Raw genomic sequence first — 20,202 nt, 5'->3', positions numbered from 1 at the left:
GTCATCTTCGTCTGCCGAGCTTAGGTCTGAAGCGTCTTCTTTTTCGTCAACAATGATGCCCGCCTTTTTAAATCCATTCTGGACAGTATCAGGAGAGATTTTGTTCCATGCATTAAGCACCCAGCTGCAGGCCTCTGCATGGGTTGCACGGCGTAAACGACCAGCCGGTGTAAAACTATGAGTCCCAGACTGCATCCATTTGTCCCATTCGGCACGAACATAGGTTTTAAACGGATGGTTTACTGCAATATCAAGTGGCTGCAGTTTAGAAGTTAAACCACCAGGGATAACAGAAACATGGGCCCCAAGTCCGTTCAATTTTTTTTTAACGTTTTCGCACTTGTGTGCTGCCATGCTGTCAAATACTACCAATGATTTCTTCGAGAAGAATCCGCCAGGTCGGGTTCGAAAACATTTATCTATCCATAACAGCATGACTTCATTGTCCATCCAACCTTTTCTGTTGCAGTGTACGAATACACCAGGTGGAAATTTTTCGCGGGGCATCGTGACTCGTTTGAATATAACCATTGGTTTAAGTTTTATACCGTTTGCGGTACATGCCAGAACCACAGTAAAGCAGGTCCGCTCATGACCGGTAGTCGATATGGCCACCGTTTTAATTCCTTTTTCAGCGACTGACCTCGTAGCAGGAATGTCAAAGGCCATCGGAACTTCATCCATATTAATTATTTCAGAAGGCAAAATTCCACGTTCTCTAATGCTCTCAATTGTGAAATCTCTAAAATTAGTGACTAGTTGCTCCCAATCATTCGGTAAATGTTGTCCAACTGTTGTGCGCATACGCACGGATAAATTGTTCCGTTTCATAAATCTGGCCACCCAGGTTAAGCCACATTTGAAATCGGGTATATTTCGTTCTACGGCAATAAGCCTAGCTTTTATTTGGATGGCCAATGTAGAAATGGCTAGGTTATTCACTCTCCTTTCTAAAACCCAGTTCTTTAGGTCTTCCTCTAAATGCGGCCATTTCGCTCCATGACCTCGTCTGGCGCGTTTTCTCGGATTCATTTTCTCTAATGCAGCCTTATCTTTTCTCCATTCTCTTATAGACTTTTCGTCAACTTCAAATTCTCGGGCAGCTGATCTGTTGTTGGTTGCTTCAGCACGTGCAACTACATTAAGTTTGAATTCGGCCGTGTATGACTTTCGCTTAGGCATGGTTCTCTAAAGAAAAAATTATTTGTAATTAGAATTTTTAAGTATTTAATAATCTTTAACATTTCTGAGAAATTTTAATTTGTCAGTAGAATTTTAAAGTCATATTGTTCATTTTTTATAATTTATTCAAGTGCAACGAAACTAAACATACCTCTTAGAATTCAGCGGCGGTGCGAAGAACTTTGTGAACTAAACTCGATCGACACATACTACACCACGCGCGCAATAGTTAAGCAACGCTATTGGGTGCAGCGTTGCAGCGTAAGCCCCTTGGCAGCCGCTATATATAGCTCACTCTGTCAATTGCAGCCGGCATACTGTTTGCTCCACTCTCTCAGCAACGTCCACTGAGCAAAAATTTCCTGATTCAGCTCTGCAGATCCAGCAATGTTGGGACGTAAGTCTGGTTAGTCTGTACGTCTGTACTTTTGCTGCGCTCTTTTTCATGATGTAATTTGATTAAAAGCATGATGCTTTTATTTGATGGACTCTACGTAAAAAAAGATCACCTAGGAAGGGGTACGCGACGACCTGAGCTTTTGCTAAAGGGTACGTATCAACGGTTCCCACTATTTTCTAAGGAAAAGCATGTGACTTTGTTAGGCCAACGGTTGGGCTTTAGGTCAAATGATGAAACAGCGCTTAAGTAATGGTTACCGATTATGAATGGGTAACCATTTGATTATGAATTCTCCCGGTTTCGATCTTTTGTTTATTTGTATGTCTTAGTTGCACACTATATCGTGATTGCTCCCAAAAAACCTTAAAGGTAAAAGGTAGCATATTTAACAAAACATATAACGACGATTGGTTATAATGGGGCGATCGGTATGGCTTCGTCGTTGAATATAACGGTAATCGGGCGTTGCGGGTTATATGAGGAGGCGGGGTATATTAAAACTTTCTTACATAAATCTTGAAAACCTGCGGGTTATGTGTGTGGGCGGGTTATATACGTGGGCGGGTTATTGTCGTGGAAATACGGTATATTCCCATTTCTGGGAAGGGACAAGTACCTGGATCCAAGTTCCTGCAGAACCAAATAGCCTTGGATTTGGATGGATTGGCTTTTAATTTCAAACAATAAAGCCAATTGGATACTTGAGACAAACATTGGTTACAATCAGTTAAGGAAAAGGAGGGCTTTGGTTTAAAACTAGCAATGATCTGAATGTCGTCAGTGTAAAAAATATGAAATGACATTTAAACTCTGAATAATCATGCCCAATGGGGTTAAGTAAAGGTTGAACAACATAGGTCACAAAACAGATCCTTGTGGAACCCAAGTAAAAAAAAAAAAGCTTGGTTTAGTTTCCCAGCCAACCTGGAAACTTCTATTTGCTGGAAAAGACTTGAACCAACTAAGCACAGAGTCACAGACCCTAATATCTTCAAGACGAGCTACTAACTAAGCTTGGGCCGGGCTTTGGCATTGGGTCTAGGCCTCAGGGATGAGACCAGGCCAAGGCCCGGTCCCACCAGAAACCCATTTTATTTTTAAATTGCACAAATATGAAAATATCCCAAAATTTTACTCATGTGTTTAAAATGAATGCACATCCTTAACAGAGACATAACTGCAGAAAAAGACCATATGGCCTATCTAATCTACCCGCTCAGTTTTATAATCTCTTCCTGTCCCTCCGAGACCCCCTGTACTTATCCCATGCTTTCTTGAATTCAGCCTCTATCTTTGTTCACAGGGAGGTGTTTCCATCACCTGTTTCAGTATATGAGCGGTTGAAGCTTGTTGTGTTGCAGAAGTCATGCTTGTATAGTGGAAACTAAATATGTAATCATTTGGGATGTTTGAGATTGGCCTATGGCATCACAGTTTGACTTAAACATGAAATTATATAAGAATGAGGCATTTCCATTATGAAAGAAGCACGTTTGAAATTTGAAAGAGGCATCTTATAAAATTATAAAAATAGTATTTTGGGGAATGGCAAGTGATGACAACATGTGGTTGTCTTTGGTATAACACCCTCAGCCAAAGCCCCATGTATGATGCTGATATAAAATTTATAAAAGATTTTCATGTATGACATAAAATTTTAAAGTTCTTGAAAACTTTGAGGATAACTTTCAACAACTACGCATAGTCCCATCTACCTATATACATAGGGGCAGGGAAATCTATGACGGTATTTTATAACCTGCGCAAATGAGATACGTGCAGATTATAAAATATGCGTAAGTCTAGCCCCATCCATAGGCACATATGTATGTTAGGCATGAATACATGCAGTGTATTGAAAGCACGCACTTTTCCTACCTATTATAAAAACATTTGTGCTTATATTTTATGCACGAAAAACAAATCACAACTTGGTTGTGTAAAAACGTTTACATGTGAAAGTCAGTGTACTTTAAAACACATGTGTATAATTGAAATCACCAGTTTGCCAAAAACCTCCATGAGTTCACCCAGTTCTTCTCCAGGTCATCGAGACCCTGCTGGTTCTTTACTCTGAACTCCTACTCCTCACCAAGACCTCCCACCCAACCAACAGTAAACGAGTCCGAAATCAATTGCGCAAGACAATTAGCTGGTGTAAAATTACACGAATAAGTTGACAAATGTACACACAAGTTTCTTACAGAATAGCAGCTTACGTGCATAGCTCTTGGCTCCTCCCCCAAATGCTCCGAGACCACCTCTTTTTCTCAATGCATAAATGTTCACATGAGACCAAAAATATGTACATACTTTTGTTGTTTTTACGATAGCATGTACGTGAGTACAAGCTATTTACATGTGTATATGCTAATTTTACACATATAACTGTTTTGAAAATTCACCTCTTCGTCTACCCACTTGGTGCTGTGGTATTATCTTAAGGAAATAATATAACCAAAAGGTAGAAAAATCTGATTTCAAAACTATATCATCTATTACATGAAGGAATCATAATAGTCATATACAATCTACTCCTTAAGTTAAATAAACAATCAATTAGAACAAACTTATTTAAAATGTATCAAATGAATTTAATATCGAAAGTACAATGAAATTGGACTAAATGCATATTGTCATCTAACACAAATCACTATGAAAACTGAGTTTTTAATATTCACATTCACACGCATACATACATACTTACAAGAACAACCTGTCTATCCAATACATTTTGTGAGAATTACATAGCGCTGTAGATCACATATATTAAACAAGTAACAAAACATTGATACAAATACAGCTGACACTGCTGTATTTATAGTCTTACCCTGATGATACACTGTAAACCTCTCACAAAAATTACAGACTTTCTCCTGCTACTAGGTAGCCCCCCAAACTACAGCTATGTGCAGTGTTAGTGAGTAGCTAACAGCACATTTTGCTTTCTCCTGTACATTAAATATTTTTCTAATCAGAACCTCTGTCTTCCCTCTCTGAGATCCAAGGGAAGGAATGACTGAGAACATAATGGTGACTGCTCAATGTTCCTAGTTTCACTTTCACAAAAAAAAAAAAAAAAAAAGAGAAATCATGACATGCAGCTGCCAGCTTATATGGATTGGTTGAAAAAATGCTTCAGCATGATTGGTCCTGTTCCTTTTTTGTCCCATTCCCACCCATCTGTGCTCTATCTATCTGGTTTGCATCCCCCTATAGACTGTAATGGAACTGAAATGAATGAGCTCAAAAGAATTCAAATTTTTCAGAAACCGTGGCCATTTAATTAGTTGATCCAAATTAAACCAAAATTTGATTCATCTGTCATGTTTTTCCATTCAGATCGAAACAAATGCACATCACTATAAAAGACTGTGGTTGGTGACAAGCTCCCTCTGTGATAATTATATTTGGTCAAATAAATTTGGTGTCCCGCACTAAAGGAAGCAACTTTTTAAAAGGAGACTGTCCAAGAAGTCAATTTCTATGCTCTGGGTAGATAAAACTGTAAAAAAACAAATAGCGGCGAAAAATGGAACAGACAAGGAGAGCCCACAGAGGAAATGGGCTCAGAGGAAGAGTGGCCTGCCCTGCGTAGTTCTAGAGGCACAGAGAACTCGCTACAGGAAATGTTTAACAGTTTCCAAAAAACGCATTGGCAGATATTACCGCAAAGTTAACGGTTGTCGTCGAAAAAGTGGCAACATTGGTATCCTCAGTTAATGAAAATGCAATGCAGATCAGGGATGGCAAGAATTTGGACTGATTCAAATGAAAGTCCGAGACTACCTTGGGCAAGAAAGCTGGAACAGTACACAGCTGTTCACCCCTGGAGTCACCCGACAGAATGACTCCCAGCAAGACAATGCCTGCAGCTCAGAAATCCGACGCACAGAACATATAGCTACCAGGAACACAGTCTTCAAAGTCAACAACCATAAGGAAAGGCTATACAGTGGTCGGAACGTAGAGCCCATCAAAAAGTCCAGCATCAAATTAAGACGCCACAATGGAATCGGGTAACCTCAAGGGAGGCCTAAGGTGCTTCACTCCCTTCAAAAAATGGGCTACATCAGGATGAGATGACAAGGAAACACCATTCACCAGGCCTCTGAAACAGGCAAGAGCCACAACCTGCACCTTCACCTTTATTCAATCCATCCTGCAAAAAATCCAGAATGAGAGGGATCTTAACTGAATGAGAAAGAACACCCAGCTCCTCACATCAGGCCTCAAAAACTCTCCAGATCTACACATAAGCCAAGGAAGTGGAGAACCTGCGAACGCGGAGTAAAGTGGCAGTCACCGCAGAGGAATAACAATGCTTTAACAGGCAAGCCTTCTCAAGGGCCAAACCATAAGATGGAATCAAGTCGGATCCTCATGAAGAACTGGTCCCTGCTGAAGCAGATCCATGTGCGGCAGAAGATGAAGGGGGGCTTCCACCAGGATCATCACAAATATGTATAACATGGGCATCTGGGCCAGTCCAGTGCCACCAGGAGTACTAGCCTCCTGTGGCCTTCAATCTTGTGAATTATACTGCCCAGCAACGGCCATGAAGGAAAGGCATAAAGCAATCTGTTTTCTGGCCAGACCTGTACGAGAGTGTCTATTCCCAGGAACCATGGATCTCTCCTGCAACTGCAGAAGCAAGGAACTTTCACATTTCAAGAAGTCACCAGGAGGTCTAGGAATGGAAGGCCCCAGCGATCCACAATGAGCTGAAATGCCTCGCTGACAACACCCACTCTCCTGGGTCCAGACTCTCCCTGCTGAGAAAGTCCACTCTTGCACTGTCTTTATCTGCAACCTGCAGGCAACCTTCCGCCTATTCTATCAGCTAGACTATTTCCTGCGACACTTGCTGGCTCTTGGTTCTTCCCTGATGACTGACATAGGTCACCATCGTCGCGTTGTCCAACATCGTGCGAACCGCTTGATTCCGCAGCCTGTGGCTGAACTGCAAGCATACTACAAATGTAATATTCCTCCTCCCCTCTAATCTCACAACAGTATCAAAAGGAAGCTAGTATTCATTAAATGGCCTTTGTACTAGGCATCATCGAACTGTGTTACCACTTTTACTTTGTCTTATATATAATCATTGGTCATTTGTACAGCTTATGTATCTGTTACTGTTTCAGTTGTTGAACAATAAATGTTTAAATATTTTTTGTTGCAAATAAAATACACAGTCTATTGCTGAGCCTTCCTTCTTATTTCATTTCCTTATATAAAGACTTATCTGTTCACTGTAGATTCATCGAGCTTCACACCACAGAGTATATGATCGCTTATGTGATCAGATGCCCACTGTTGGAAAATCATCAAGCCCAATGTCAACTGTAATCTTCCTGCCCGACACAGGACCGCGTTTTGAACTTCCCAAGTTCTTCATCAAGGGGCTAAAGAAGCGTCTACAAAAAACGATATGTTGTATTACAAAAATTTAAAATGCTTCAACAAATCTATAAGACTAGCATTTACATGTTAGTACAATCATTCTCAATATATAATGATTTTATTTTTTACCGGAAATGATGACCGGAAGGATGCCTAACGAGTCTCTTTTTGAACAAACTAAAGTGTCACTCAAACGATGTCAGGCACCGAACCCCACTCTGAATAATTAATGAAAAAATCAGAAAACTACTAAAGTAGGGAATACCACTCAATTGCATTGTTTAATCCATGAGGGTGAACAGAATTTAAATGGAAAATCCACCTCTGTTCTTTCTGGTTTAAAAGAAATTTGAACCCTGTGGGTTCAAAGGAACCTTCTCTATGATTCTCCACTTCAGATCCTTAAACTGATGTGATGATTTAATACAATGCAGCACCATGGGAGCTTGTTGCTTGGAAGTTTGAATACAACTACGATGTTCTTTTAAACGTTTCCTAATAGGACGCTTAGTTCATCCTAAATAAAGCTTATCACATGGACACCGAATTATATAAATGACGTTGGAAGTAGTATATAGTGACATTATTTGTACTGTACTCCTGTATTATCTAGCCAACAGGGGCCGATGATGACCTGATCACACATGGAACAGTTTGAAAGTCCAGTGGCCCACTGGCTGTTCATTGTCTTGTTCAGGGTACTGTATCTCAGATGAGTGTACTAGATAATCTCGAATATTCTTCCCATAGGTATAAGGCTATTAACGGTGTCGCACCAAATCAGGGTTGATCCACAATATCAGCCAATGATGATGTATAAGAGACGCAATCAATGTAGATCTAGAAGAATATCTCAATGTACAGACCATAGGAGACTTTACATCATCAGAGGAGTTGTCTAATAAAAGTCACTGCTCTTTTATAGGCTCAATTTCTTAGGTTATATGGATACCCACGATGAAGAAATTTCCTAAACAGTGTTTCAGCTTGTATTGAAAAATCTATTTTGTTAGAATGTAAACGCACTCAGGTGACTCCCTCTCTTCTAAGAAGAATGGAAAAGGATGAACTGTAACACTCAGGATCTATTTAGGACGTTCTTTACAGTTCTTCTTATTCACTGTTGTGGAATGGGTTGATTTTGGAGCCTCAGCTTAAAGATTTATTATGTTTATGTGGTGGGTGTTAGTGGATTATTGTTTTTGTACTCGAGGAGAGCTCGGTTTTTGTCCTGTATATGTTCTCTCCTCCCTCTGCATCAGCAGCACTGCTGTGGAATAAAAGCAGTTGGATCAGGGGTGGGGGTGGGGGATGGGGGTTCTTTTCTTCTTTTATATTTTCATGATGAGGTGATGCTTTGGGAGTGTGAGGGCTATGGTTGAGGGAACCATGTGTGTTAATATATTAATGTGGGGGGGGGGGGGGCTTTCGATCTCCCTGAGTATTGGTAGTTATGCAGGGGGGTAGTTCTTTTTCCAGTGGGGTCATTCCTGTATATTGATACTAGTTTTTAATGGCTACTACCAGGATTCTGTCTCTCAATGTTAAGGGATTGAATACTCCATGTAAACGGCAACTTCTCAGGTCAGAAATTCAGGATTCTGGGGCTTCTATAATGCTTTTGGAAGAAACAAATTTAAAGCACAGGTATGAATGCTTCTTAGGATGGCCTACTTTCTCTTCCTGTTTTTTCGCTCCAGCCTTTAAATCAGGGGTCGGGAACTTATGGCTCGCGAGCCAGATGTGGCTCTTTTGATGGCTGCAACTGGCTCGCAGACAAATCTTTAATAAAAAAGTAAAAATCTAACAAAACCCCCCACCATCCTGACGCCCCCCAAGACCTCCAAAATTAATTTACTACAAACCCCCACCCTCCTGACCCCCCCCCCCCCAAGACCTGCCAAAAGTCCCTGGTGGACCAGCGGGGGTCCAGGAGCGGTCCGGGAGCGATCTCCTGGACTTGGGCTGTCGGCTGCCAGTAGTCAAAATGGCGCCGACGGCCTTTTGCCCTCACTATATCACTGGGGTCGACCAATGGCGGCGGTAGCCCCTGTGACATAGTAAGGGCAAAGGGTCGTCGGCTGCCAGTAATCAAAATGGCGTCGACCGCCCCTTGCCCTTACTATGTCACAGGGGCAACCGCTGCCGTTGGTCGACCCCAGTGACATAGTGAGGGCAAAGGGCCGTTGGCACCATTTTGACTACTGGCAGCCGACAGCCCAAGTCCAGGAGATCGCTCCAGGACCCCCGCTGGACCACCAGGGACTTTTGGCAGGTCTTGGGGGGTCAGGAGGATTGTAGTAAATTAATTTTGGAGATCTTGGAGGGGCGTCAGGAGGGTGGGGGTTGTAGTAAATTAATTTTGGAGGTCTTGGGGGGCGTCAGGAGGGTGGGGGGTTTTGTTAGATTTTTACTTTTTTATTAAAGATTTGTCTGCGAGCCCTGGACCCCCGCTGGACCACCAGGGACTTTTGGCAGGTCTTGGGGGGTTCAGGATGGTGGGGGTTTGTAGTAAATTAATTTGGCAGGTCTTGGGGGGCGTCAGAGTAGGGGGTTGTAGTAAATTAATTTGGTAGGTCTTGAGGGGTTCAGGAGGGTTCAGGAGGGTGGGGGGGGGGTTGTAGTTAGCATGGCTCTCATGGAATTACATTTTAAAATATGTGGCGTTCATGGCTCTCTCAGCCAAAAAGGTTCCCGACCCCTGCTTTAAATCTACTAAATAAATATACGGGTGTTGGGATTTTATTTCTCAAAAATTTTGAATGCTCCATCAAAAAGTCCGTGGCTGACCCAAATGGTAGATTTCTTTTGGTAAAATTCGAAGCTGAGGGGAGGTTTACACTTTATACAGGAGTAGATTTTTAAACATACGCGCACTCATGGATGCGCCGATTTTATAACATGCGCATGCTGGCGCATGCATGTTATAAAATCCAGAGGCCATGAGCGCAAGAGGGGGTACTTATGCAATTTTCACACATCGATGCATCCCGGCCTTCCCCAGTTCCCTCCCAGTCCGCTCCAATTAAGAAGCGGACTGGGAGGGAACTTCCTTACTCCCCTACCTAACTTCCCTTCCCCTTCCCCTCTCCTCCCCACCCCCTAAATCTAACCTACCTTACTTTTTAAAAAATGTTTTAAGCTGCTGCTTCTCTGGAGCAGAAGCAACTTGCGCATGCTGGCCGACTACCGGTGCGCACTTCCCCGGCACAGCGGCAAATGGCTGCTTACCGGCCGCCTCCAGCCTCGCCCCGACCTGCCGCTTTCCTTCAGCCCGGCACTTCTGCTCATAACGGGAGCTACATGCGTGACCGGCCCCTTTGAAAATGCACGTGGTGCGTGCAAGGCCCGGCTACGCACATAACCCCTGTTTTTTATGCATGTGGCCAATTAAAAATTTACTCGTAAATGCATAAGTTCCTAATACGGAGCAGGGCATCTTTTTTGATACTATTAGTCAGCTAGTAGATAAGGAAGGAGAGAGATATCTTGTTGTGGCTGGAGATTTTAATTTGGCCCTTTCTCCGCAGTTATATAATTCTGGAGGTTGTGGTTTGGGTGTAATTCTTATAGAACATGCCTGAAACTATTTATGAAGCGATGGGATATTATAGACATGTGGAGATAGCATTTTCTGAATGAGAAGAATTATTCTTTTTATTCTAATCCTCTATATGGTGGTATTCCTGCCAAGCGAGCTCAGAGGCCAAAGTCCGAAACTCAATGGTATAGTCGAAGAGACTTCTTTAACCTTGATGAAGATGTAACAAGTTGGTGCTTGCCACGGCATGCCGCCCAGGTAAGCCAGAGATAGCTCCCTTAGGAGTGAGGCATCAATGTTGGCTGTGTATCGGAGGCCCGCCACCACCGACGTCATGACCGGTGACATGAAGGCCCTATAAGGATCGTCCCTCTCCCCAGGCAAGTTCTCTTACCTGCCTGCCCCACCCACCAATGCTCCACGTGGCCAGTGTAGACCCATCGGGGTCAGGAGCCGCAGGAGCTGCCCTGAGCCAACGCGACCACCCTCCTCGATGACCGCATTGGAGGCCCGCCACCACCGCGACATCACAACCGGTGACACGACGGCCCTATAAGGATCGGCCCTCTCCACAGGCAAGTCCTCTTACCTGCCTGCCCCACCCACCGACGCTTCACGTGGCCGGCATAGACCCATTGGGGTCAGGTGCCACCAGAAGCTGCCCTGAACCAACGCGACCACCCTCCTCGATGACCGCATCGGAGGCCCGCCCCCACCGCAATGACCCCACCACTCCCATCAACCTTTGCCTCCCCTGCAAGTCTTCCCCCCTAGTAGCATACACCCCACTAGCAATAACCGTCATATAAACGCACCGCCCAAACATGCCAGGACACCCAATACCCACACTCAAACACTACTACTCCAAGCACAACACATCCTTCCTTACCCACCCTATAGATCACCCCAGAACTTTGTTACCAATCATGCTTACCCCTCTTACACAATTCATTGGCCTCACTGCTTTTACCCTCATTCTTTTCAACTCACAATCCATTGTCAGAAAGACCCCCATTCTCAACGACATCCTTCTCGATGACAAACCTGACATCTTTGCCATAACCGAGACCTGGCTCAAAGAAGTGGATACAGTACTACTTAAAGTTCCTAATCACACATATGACTTCTTCTCCATACCAAGACCCAAAAAAAGAGATGGAGGTCTTCTACTTGCAGCAAAAAAAAGGCCTCAAATTGATATCCCAAACTGTTTGCACTGATCCCAAATATGAAATTGGTCTCTTTAAATCACCACAACTACAAATTTGCTTAGTTTACACCCCCCCCCCAGGTCTCCTTGACAGAAATTCATCCCCCCTCATCAAAGGTTTAGCTGAGAACATAGCTATAGACACTCCTGCTATCATTCTCGGTGATTTCAATATCCACATAGACTCCATACCTCTTTCTCCCAAATGTGATGCGCTCCTGGCCTCACTCAATGCTATGGGCTTTAACCAAATAATAACAAGCCCTACACACAAAGCAAGAACTAATCTTTATAAACTCTCAAATCCTACCTGACACTCCTTCCTGCACGCCTGTTCCCTTGTCGGACGACTACTTCATTAGAGCAAACTTTTCAATAAAAAAAAACACAGCCACCCTCACACACACAAAAAATAATACTATTCACTTCAGAAAGCCCTGCTCCAGAGATGACCTAATCTCAGCCCTTATCAATGATCTTAATAAACTCGATCTAACTGATACCGATTCTGCACTCTCATCCTGGAATCACCTTACTAGTAACATTGCCGATAAAATCTGCCCTCTTCAGTCCAAAGAACTAAACCCCACACTCAACTCAAAAAAACCATGGTACACTCCTGAATTAAAAAGATGAAGCGCAATCTTAGAAGCCAGGAAAAGAACTGGCGTAAAGCCCCCACTCCCTCACAACTTGCAAAATACAAATCCTCCCTACACAACTACCGTGAGACCATCCTTAAAACCAAGTGAGACTTCCACGCCAAGAGAATCCACAATTTACAATTCAACGCCAACGTGTTATGGAGTTTCAGTTTAGTGGACCCTTGGGATGACCTGGGGAAATTTGGAAAGGTGTTCACTGTCTCTGGTACACCACAGGCCGGGAGGCAGATGTCAGGCAGGATGTAGATGATGCTCTTCACCCTGGAAGCTGGTGCTCCCCGCGGGAGGAGCCCGTAGGGGCTCAGCGCTGGGACTTAGGCAAGTAGTGGAACTTGAGACTGTAGCGGGCAGGCTGGTGAGCTGGACTGGAAACTGGAACAAGACAAAGACAGCGGGCAAGGCTGTAGCAAGGCACGGATACTGGAACCAGGCAGAAACTGTAGCAAGACTCGGGTACTGGAACCAGGCAGGAACTGTAACAAGACTCGGGTACTGGAACCAGGCAGGAACTTGTAGCAAGCAGGCAGGATCCTAGACAGGTACTGTAGCAAGCAAGCAAAGTCCAGGCAAGTACTGTAGCAAGCGGACAGGATCCAGGCAGGTACTGTAGCAAACAGGCAGGAACGGAGCGAGTTCCAAAGGCGACCCACTCCGGGGCACGAAGCAACTGGGAACCGGAAGGTAACCCCGTTGCAAGGCAAAGACTGAATGTCCGCGGCCGGCTTATCAAGGCCGCAGCGTCTGACGTCAGGAATCGGGCGGAATCAGCAATGGCGGGAATGGGCCTAGAAAAGTGTCCAAGTGGTGCGCGCGCCTAAGGGCAGGGCGTCCATGGGAGGCTTCCTGGCGGCGTTGCCTCCACGGGGACGCCGCCAAACAGGCCACGAAGTAGGCCACCAGGAGCGGGAACGAGTCCAGGAACATGGAGGTAAGGGTCTGGGCATGGCACTCATGGCCAGAACCGTAACAGTACCCCCCCCTCTTACGCCCCCTCTTAGCAGCTCCAGGCTTACTTGGGTGATCCCGATGAAATTGCCGTAATAAGTCCTTGTCAAGGATATTACAGGCAGGTTCCCACGAGTTATCCTCGGGTCCGCAACCCTCCCAGGCAAGCAGGTATTCCCAGCGTCATTGATGGAATCGGACATCCAGAATCTCACATACTTGATAAGTGGTATCGTCTGGTACTGAAGGATCTGATGGTTCGGGAGCCCGAGAGTGATATCTGGACAGAACAAGAGGCTTCAACAATGACACGTGGAAAACGTTATGTATGTGCATGGAGGAGGGTAGGCGTAACCGGTAGGAGACTGCTCCCACTTGTTCGGCGACTCGGAATGGCCCACAGAATCTCGGGGCTAGTCTTCGAGACGGGATCCGTAACTGTAGATTCTTAGTACTAAGCCAGACGCGGTCTCCAGGCAGGAAGATAGGCGCTGGCTGACGATGTCTATCTGCCCATTTCTTGGCCAACTGGGTGGCTTTATGTAACTTCCCCTGGATAGAAGTCCATAAAGACAGGAGCTGGCGGGCTGAAAGTTGCACTGCCGGGAGTGCACTGGGATAAAGCAAAGGCAAGGGCGGTCAAAGTTGCTTCCCATAGACAACGAGGAAAGGCGAACTTCCAGTCGCGGCATGCGTATGCTTGTTGTACGAGAACTCCGCCCACGGGAGTAACTTGGCCCAATTATCTTGTCGTTCGTTTACAAAAGAACGAAGAAAGGTCTTTAAGGTCCAGTTAGTCCGTTCTGTTTGCCCATTACTCTGGGGGTGGAACGCAGACGAGAGACTAAGTTGCACACTGAAGCGTTTGCAAAGTGCCTTCCAATATCGAGCGGTAAACTGTGGACCTTGATCAGAGACTATACCCTGCGGAAGGCCGTGAAGTCTGAAGACATGTTGAGCGAAAAGATTAGCCAGGTCCGGTGCTGAAAGGCAACTTTGGCAGGGGGACAAAGTGCGCCATCTTGGAGAATTGGTCTACGGTCACCCAAATGACCGAATTCCCTTCTGAAGCTGGGAGGTCATGACAAAGTCAGTGGAGATATGTGTCCAAGGCTCCACTGGAATGGGCAATGGGTGTAACAGGCCTCTGGGTTTCCCGGTGAGTGGCTTCTGAACGGCGCAGGTGGGGCAAGAACTCACAAAGGCTTGGACATCCTGTCTCACCGTCGGCCACCAATAAAAGCGATTTAGCAGGTCTAAGGTCCCTTTACGGCCGGAATGGCCCCCTGTGAGGGAGTCATGAACCCAAGCGAGGACTGCTCTGCGGGAGCGGCGTGGGACGACAGTCTTCCCTTGGGAGGACACCATTGTTGCTGCGAGGCTCACCTTCGCGGGGTCCAAGATATACTGGGGAATGTATGGGGTCTCCTCGACCTCGGAGGAGCGCGAGAGTGCGTCAGCTCGAATGTTCTTGGAACCGGGTCGGTAACATAAGGTAAAGTTAAACCGATCAAAGAACAGTGACCACTGGGCTTGCCTTGGGTTCAGGCACTGGGCCTGCTTGAAAAATGCTAAGTTCTTGTGGTCGGTGTAGATTGTAACTGGGTGCTTGGCTCCCTCCAACCACTGTCTCCATTCTTCCAAAGCTAGTTTTACAGCTAGCAACTCTTTATCGCCAATACAGTAGTTGCTTTCTGCCGACGAGGATTTCTTCGAAAAATATGAACATGGTAGCAGTTGTCCGGAGTCAGAGTACTGGCTAAGTACAGCCCCTATGGCCACATTAGAAGCATCAACTTCCACCACAAAAGGCCGGTTAGGGTCAGGATGACGAAGGCAGGTGTCTAGCAGGAAGGTTTCTTTTAGATCCTCAAAGGCTCGGCAAGCAGAAATATGTCAATCTACCGCATTGGCTCCCTTTCGGGTAAGGGCGGTCAATGGAGCTACAATGCGGGAGTAATTGGGAATAAAATGTCGGTAGAAATTGGAAAAGCCGAGGAAGCATTGCAACGCTTTAAAACCCCTCGGCCGAGGCCAATTCTTGATTGCAGCCACTTTCTCGGGATCTATTTGGAAGCCAGCTGCAGAGACGATGTAGCCTAGGAACGGCAGGGACGTCTTCTCGAAACTGCACTTTTCCAGTTTCGCATACAGACCATGCTCCCTAAGTATCTGGAGCACTTGACAGACATGCTGACTGTGTGTAGGCAGGTCCTGGGAGTAGATTAGAACATTGTCGAGATAGACAATTATGCAGTTGTTCAGAAGGTCCCATAATACCTCATTCATAAGGAGCTGGAACACCGCCGGGGCATTACATAGGCCAAAAGGCATCACAAGATATTCGTAATGCCCGTCTCTGGTATTAAAAGCAGTTTTCCACTCGTCTCCAGGACGAATTCTGACTAAGTTGTAAGCACCTCGTAAATCCAACTTTGTGAAAATCTTCGCTCCCTGGAGCCTATCGAGGAGCTCCGGAATTAGCGGAAGTGGGTAACGGTCCCACTTGGTGATGGAGTTAAGGCCTTGATAGTCTATACACGGTTTCAGCGAGCCGTCCTTCTTGCAGACAAAGAAGCAGCCTGCCCCTGCAGGCGACTTGGACGGGCGAATAAACCCCTTGGCCAGGTTCTCAGAAATGTACTCCGACATGGCCTGGGTTTCTGGTAGTGACAAGGGATATACCCTTCCTCGAGGGGGCATAGTTCCAGGTAGCAGGTCTATAGCACAATCGTACGGGCAGTGCTGCGGAAGGATCTCCACCTTGGACTTGGAAAAAACATCCGTGAAGTCCTCATAAGGTGCCGGAGGACCTAGGGCAGAGTGGATCAACAGAAGTCCAGGAGCCCTCGGCACCTTCATACAGTTGGCGAGACAAAAGGGGCTCCACTTAACAATTTGTAGGGTATCCCACTGAATCGTGGGTGAGTGCTTCTGTAGCCACGGCAACCCTAGCACCACGGGGTGGACAGCCTTCTCCAACACCAAGAAGGCTATCTCCTCTGAATGGATCGAGTGTCCCCTGGATGGAGGTAATTCACAATGGGGCCTCGCCTCCCGTCTATGCGTAGGAATTCACAACTGGGAGACTAATTCTTGCAAGATGAAATTACCTCCCGCTCCTGAATCCAGGAATGCGATGGTCTCGATGGATCCTCCAGGGTACTCCAGGGTAACAGGCACAGTACATTGAGGAGCTGTCGCACAGCCTAGGAGGAGCTCCTCCCGACCTCCTAGGCTTTGGTGTTTTCCGCACGCTCCTGGCAGCATGCCAAGAAGTGGCCGTTCTGGCCACAATACAAGCACAATTTCAAAGAACGTCGACGTCTCTCTTCGACAGAGAGCGGGGCACATCCCAGCTGCATTGGTTCACAAGCGGGAATGTCTGGGCGAGAAATCTTCAGAGAAGACGCAGGTCTCGCAGACACTGAAACGGAATTGTGGCGGGAGGAGCGCTACTCCTTAGTCCTCTGTTGTAGGCGGTGATCAATGCGGGCAGCCATCTCTATCAAGGCGTTGAGGTCCTCCGGCAGATCTCGGGCAGCGATCTCGTCTTTAATACGGCCGGATAGGCCCTCCAGGAAGATGGCCTTAAGACTACCATCCTGCCAACCTACTTCTTGGGCTAAAGTCCGGAACTCCATGGCATAATCTGCCAAGGAGTGAGCCCCCTGACGGAGCTGTAGCAGTTCAGATGTAGCCGTAGCTACTCAGGCTGGCTCATCAAAAGCCTGTCTGAAGTTTGAGATGAACTGTTGTAAGTCCACCAGCGAGGAATCATTATGTTCCCAAAGGGGGGAGGCCCATATTAAGGCCTTCCCATCAAGCAGGGAGAGGATATAGGCTACTTTCACCACATCTGTGGGGAACTGCCGGGACAGCAGGGAGAACCGTATGAAACATTGGTTCAGGAAGCCGCGGCAGGTCCTATTATCTCCAGCATAATGAGAGGGTGCTGGTAGCTGAGTCACAGAAGAGCTGCGACCCTCGGGGGCCAGGTCAACAGCAGGCAGGAATTCCAGGTGAGCGGACAACCGTTCCACCGTAGCTGCCAGTGTATCGATGCAGCTCTGGTGCTGTAGCATCTGCTGGGTCATCCCAGGTAGGTCCGAAGAACCAGTCACATCTGCCGAGTCCATGGCCTTGCAATCTGTTATGGAGTCTCAGTTTAGTGGACCCTTGGGCCGACCTGGGGAGACTTGGAAAGGTGTTCACTGTCTCTGGTACACCACAGGCCGGGAGGCAGATGTCAGGGCAGGACGTAGATGATGCTCTTCACCCTGGAAGCTGGTGCTCCCCCAGGAGAAGCCCGTAGGAGCCCAGCCGCTGGGACTTAGGCGAGTAATGGAACTTGAGACTGTAGCGGGCAGGCTGGTGAGCTGGACTGGGAACTGGAACAAGACAAAGACAGCGGGCAAGGCTATAGCAAGGCACGGATACTGGAACCAGGCAGAAACTGTAGCAGGACTCGGGTACTGGAACCAGGCAGGAACTGTAGCAAGACTCGGGTACTGGAACCAGGCAGGGACTGTAGCAAGACTCGGGTACTGGAACCAGGCAGGAACTGTAGCAAGACTCGGGTACTGGAACCAGGCAGGAACTGTAGCAAGCAGGCAGGATCCTAGACAGGTACTGTAGCAAGCAAGCAAAGTCCAGGCAAATACTGTAGCAAGCGGACAGGATCCAGGCAGGTACTGTAGCAAGCAGGCAGGAACGGAGTGCGTTCCAAAGGCAACCCACTCCGGGGCACGAAGCAACTGGGAACTGGATGGTAACCCCGTTGCAAGGCAAAGACTGAATGTTCACGGCCGGCTTATGAAGGCCACGGCGTCTGACGTCAGGAATCGGGCGAAGTCAGCAATGGCGGGAACGGGCCTAGAAAAGCGTCCAAGTGGCGCGCGCACGTGCCTAAGGGCAGGGCATCCATGGGAGGCTTCCCGGTGGCATTGCCCCCACAGGGCCGCCGCCGAACAGGCCATGGAGTAGGCCACCAGGAGCGGGAACGAGTCCAGGAACATGGAGGTAAGGGACTGGGCGTGGCACTCGCAGCCAGAACCGTAACACAACGCCCTATTCACATACTTCGCATATCTGACCAAAACTGCCCCTACACCCATACCTGATGAAGATGCCAAAACAAGATGTGAATAACTAGCACAATTTTTCCACGACAAAATTTCTAAAATCATGACACGTTTCCCAACCACATCACTACCCACTAAAGCCCGTCCAAAAAACCCACCTGCCTCCCTAAACTCCTTTGAGACCACTGCCTTCACCGAAATAGAAACACTCCTCAAGAAAATGAAACCCTCATCACATCCATCTGATACGATTCCCACTAAATCTCTACTGACTATCCCAAACATAATATCAAAACCCCTAGCCAACATCATCAACCGCTCAATCACACTTGGAGATGTCCCAACTTCACTAAAGCAAGCTGCAGTCAAACATATTCTTAAGAAACCTAAACTTGACCCCACTGAACTAGCCAACTATCACCCAATCTCTAACCTACCCTTTCTATCTAAAAAAAAAAAAAAGTAGTAAACATCCAACTAACTGACTTTCTAGAAAACCATAATATTCTTTTCCCATCACAATTCGGCTTCCGTAAGTACTTCAGTATGGAAACCCTCCAGATTTCACTCACAAATTCCCTTCTCAAAGGATTGGACAAAGGCTACTCATATATTCTTGCATTGCTGGATATATCCGCCGCATTTGACACCATAAGCCACAACATCCTATTCGACTGGCTCAAGGAAATTGGCATCTCAGGAATCCCACTACGCTGGTTTGAATCCTACCTAAACAACATGCAATACAAAGTCAGTATAGGCAACAGTGAATCCCAAGCAATCGACCTATCACAAGGCGTTCCCCCAAGGCTCTTCCTTATCCTCTACACTTTTTAACATCTACCTACTGCCACCTCCTCTCTGACCTCGGTCTTATGCATTTCATATATGCGGACGACGTATAAATCATTATCCCTATTACTGATTCCTTATCCAATTCCCTCAAAACCTGGGAAACTGCTCTCTCTGCAATCAACACCCTCCTCACTAACCTCAACCTTGCTCTCAGCACTTCCAAAACAGAAATTATGATCATTTCACCACAACACAACAACATCACCTGCTCCCAATCTAACACCCTCCCCTCCACAATCTTCACATCACAACACGTACCGTATGAGACCTTGGCAATATTATTGACAATCAGCTAAACCTAAAAAAAATGTATCAATGCCACAATGAAAGAATGCTATTTCAAACTTCACACCCTAAAAAAAACTAAGAACCCTCCTACACTTCAACGACTTCCGCACAGTACTCCAGTCCATGATCTTCTCTAAAATTGACTACTGCAATGCCCTCCTTCTAGGCCTTCCCAAAAACACCATCTCCCCACTCCAAATGCTGCAAAATGTTGCTGCTCGGATTCTCACTAACACTCGCAAAACTGAACATATCACCCCTATACTCAAAGAATTATACTGGCTCCCTATCGCATTTCAAATCCGCTATATGACCCTATCCATCATACACAAAACCTTACACACCCATAATATGCATTGGCTCAATGACTCCCTACTTTTCCACACCTCTAATAGACCCACTAGATCACATTTCATGGCAACATTACACCCCCCCCCCCCCCATCAAGCTTACACATTTTGCAACCACAAAAGAGTGTGCCCTATCCATCGCAGGGCCTGCAATCTGGAACTCTATGCCCACCGACCTACGCCAAGAGCTCTGTTCAAAAAAATTCAAACAAAAACTGAAAACCTGGCTATTCAAACAAGCTTTTACTTGATCTTCTCTCACTCACACGCCCTCCC

General features: G+C 46.3%; 1 protein-coding gene across 4 annotated transcripts in view; it reads right to left on the bottom strand.

The window, feature by feature from the left end:
- The window catches only part of LOC115095409 (transmembrane protein 150A-like), a 235,356-nt gene that overhangs the window by 73,206 nt on the left and 141,948 nt on the right, over nucleotides 1-20,202 (bottom strand). Inside the window, exon 3 of one of the 4 annotated variants that reach the window (XM_029609024.1) lies at nucleotides 6,831-7,002. The exons of the other annotated variants lie outside the window; for them this stretch is intronic. Coding sequence (XP_029464884.1) covers nucleotides 6,831-6,913 — 83 coding nt within the window. The 5' untranslated portion in view covers nucleotides 6,914-7,002. The remainder of the gene's footprint in view (nucleotides 1-6,830; nucleotides 7,003-20,202) is intronic. 4 annotated transcript variants of the gene reach the window in all.

Source organism: Rhinatrema bivittatum, chromosome 7, assembly GCF_901001135.1.
Source record: "Rhinatrema bivittatum chromosome 7, aRhiBiv1.1, whole genome shotgun sequence".
In the NCBI taxonomy this organism is placed as follows: domain Eukaryota; kingdom Metazoa; phylum Chordata; class Amphibia; order Gymnophiona; family Rhinatrematidae; genus Rhinatrema; species Rhinatrema bivittatum.
Note: the sequence above shows the minus strand (reverse complement) of the source record. Positions and strands in the feature narration are given on the sequence as shown.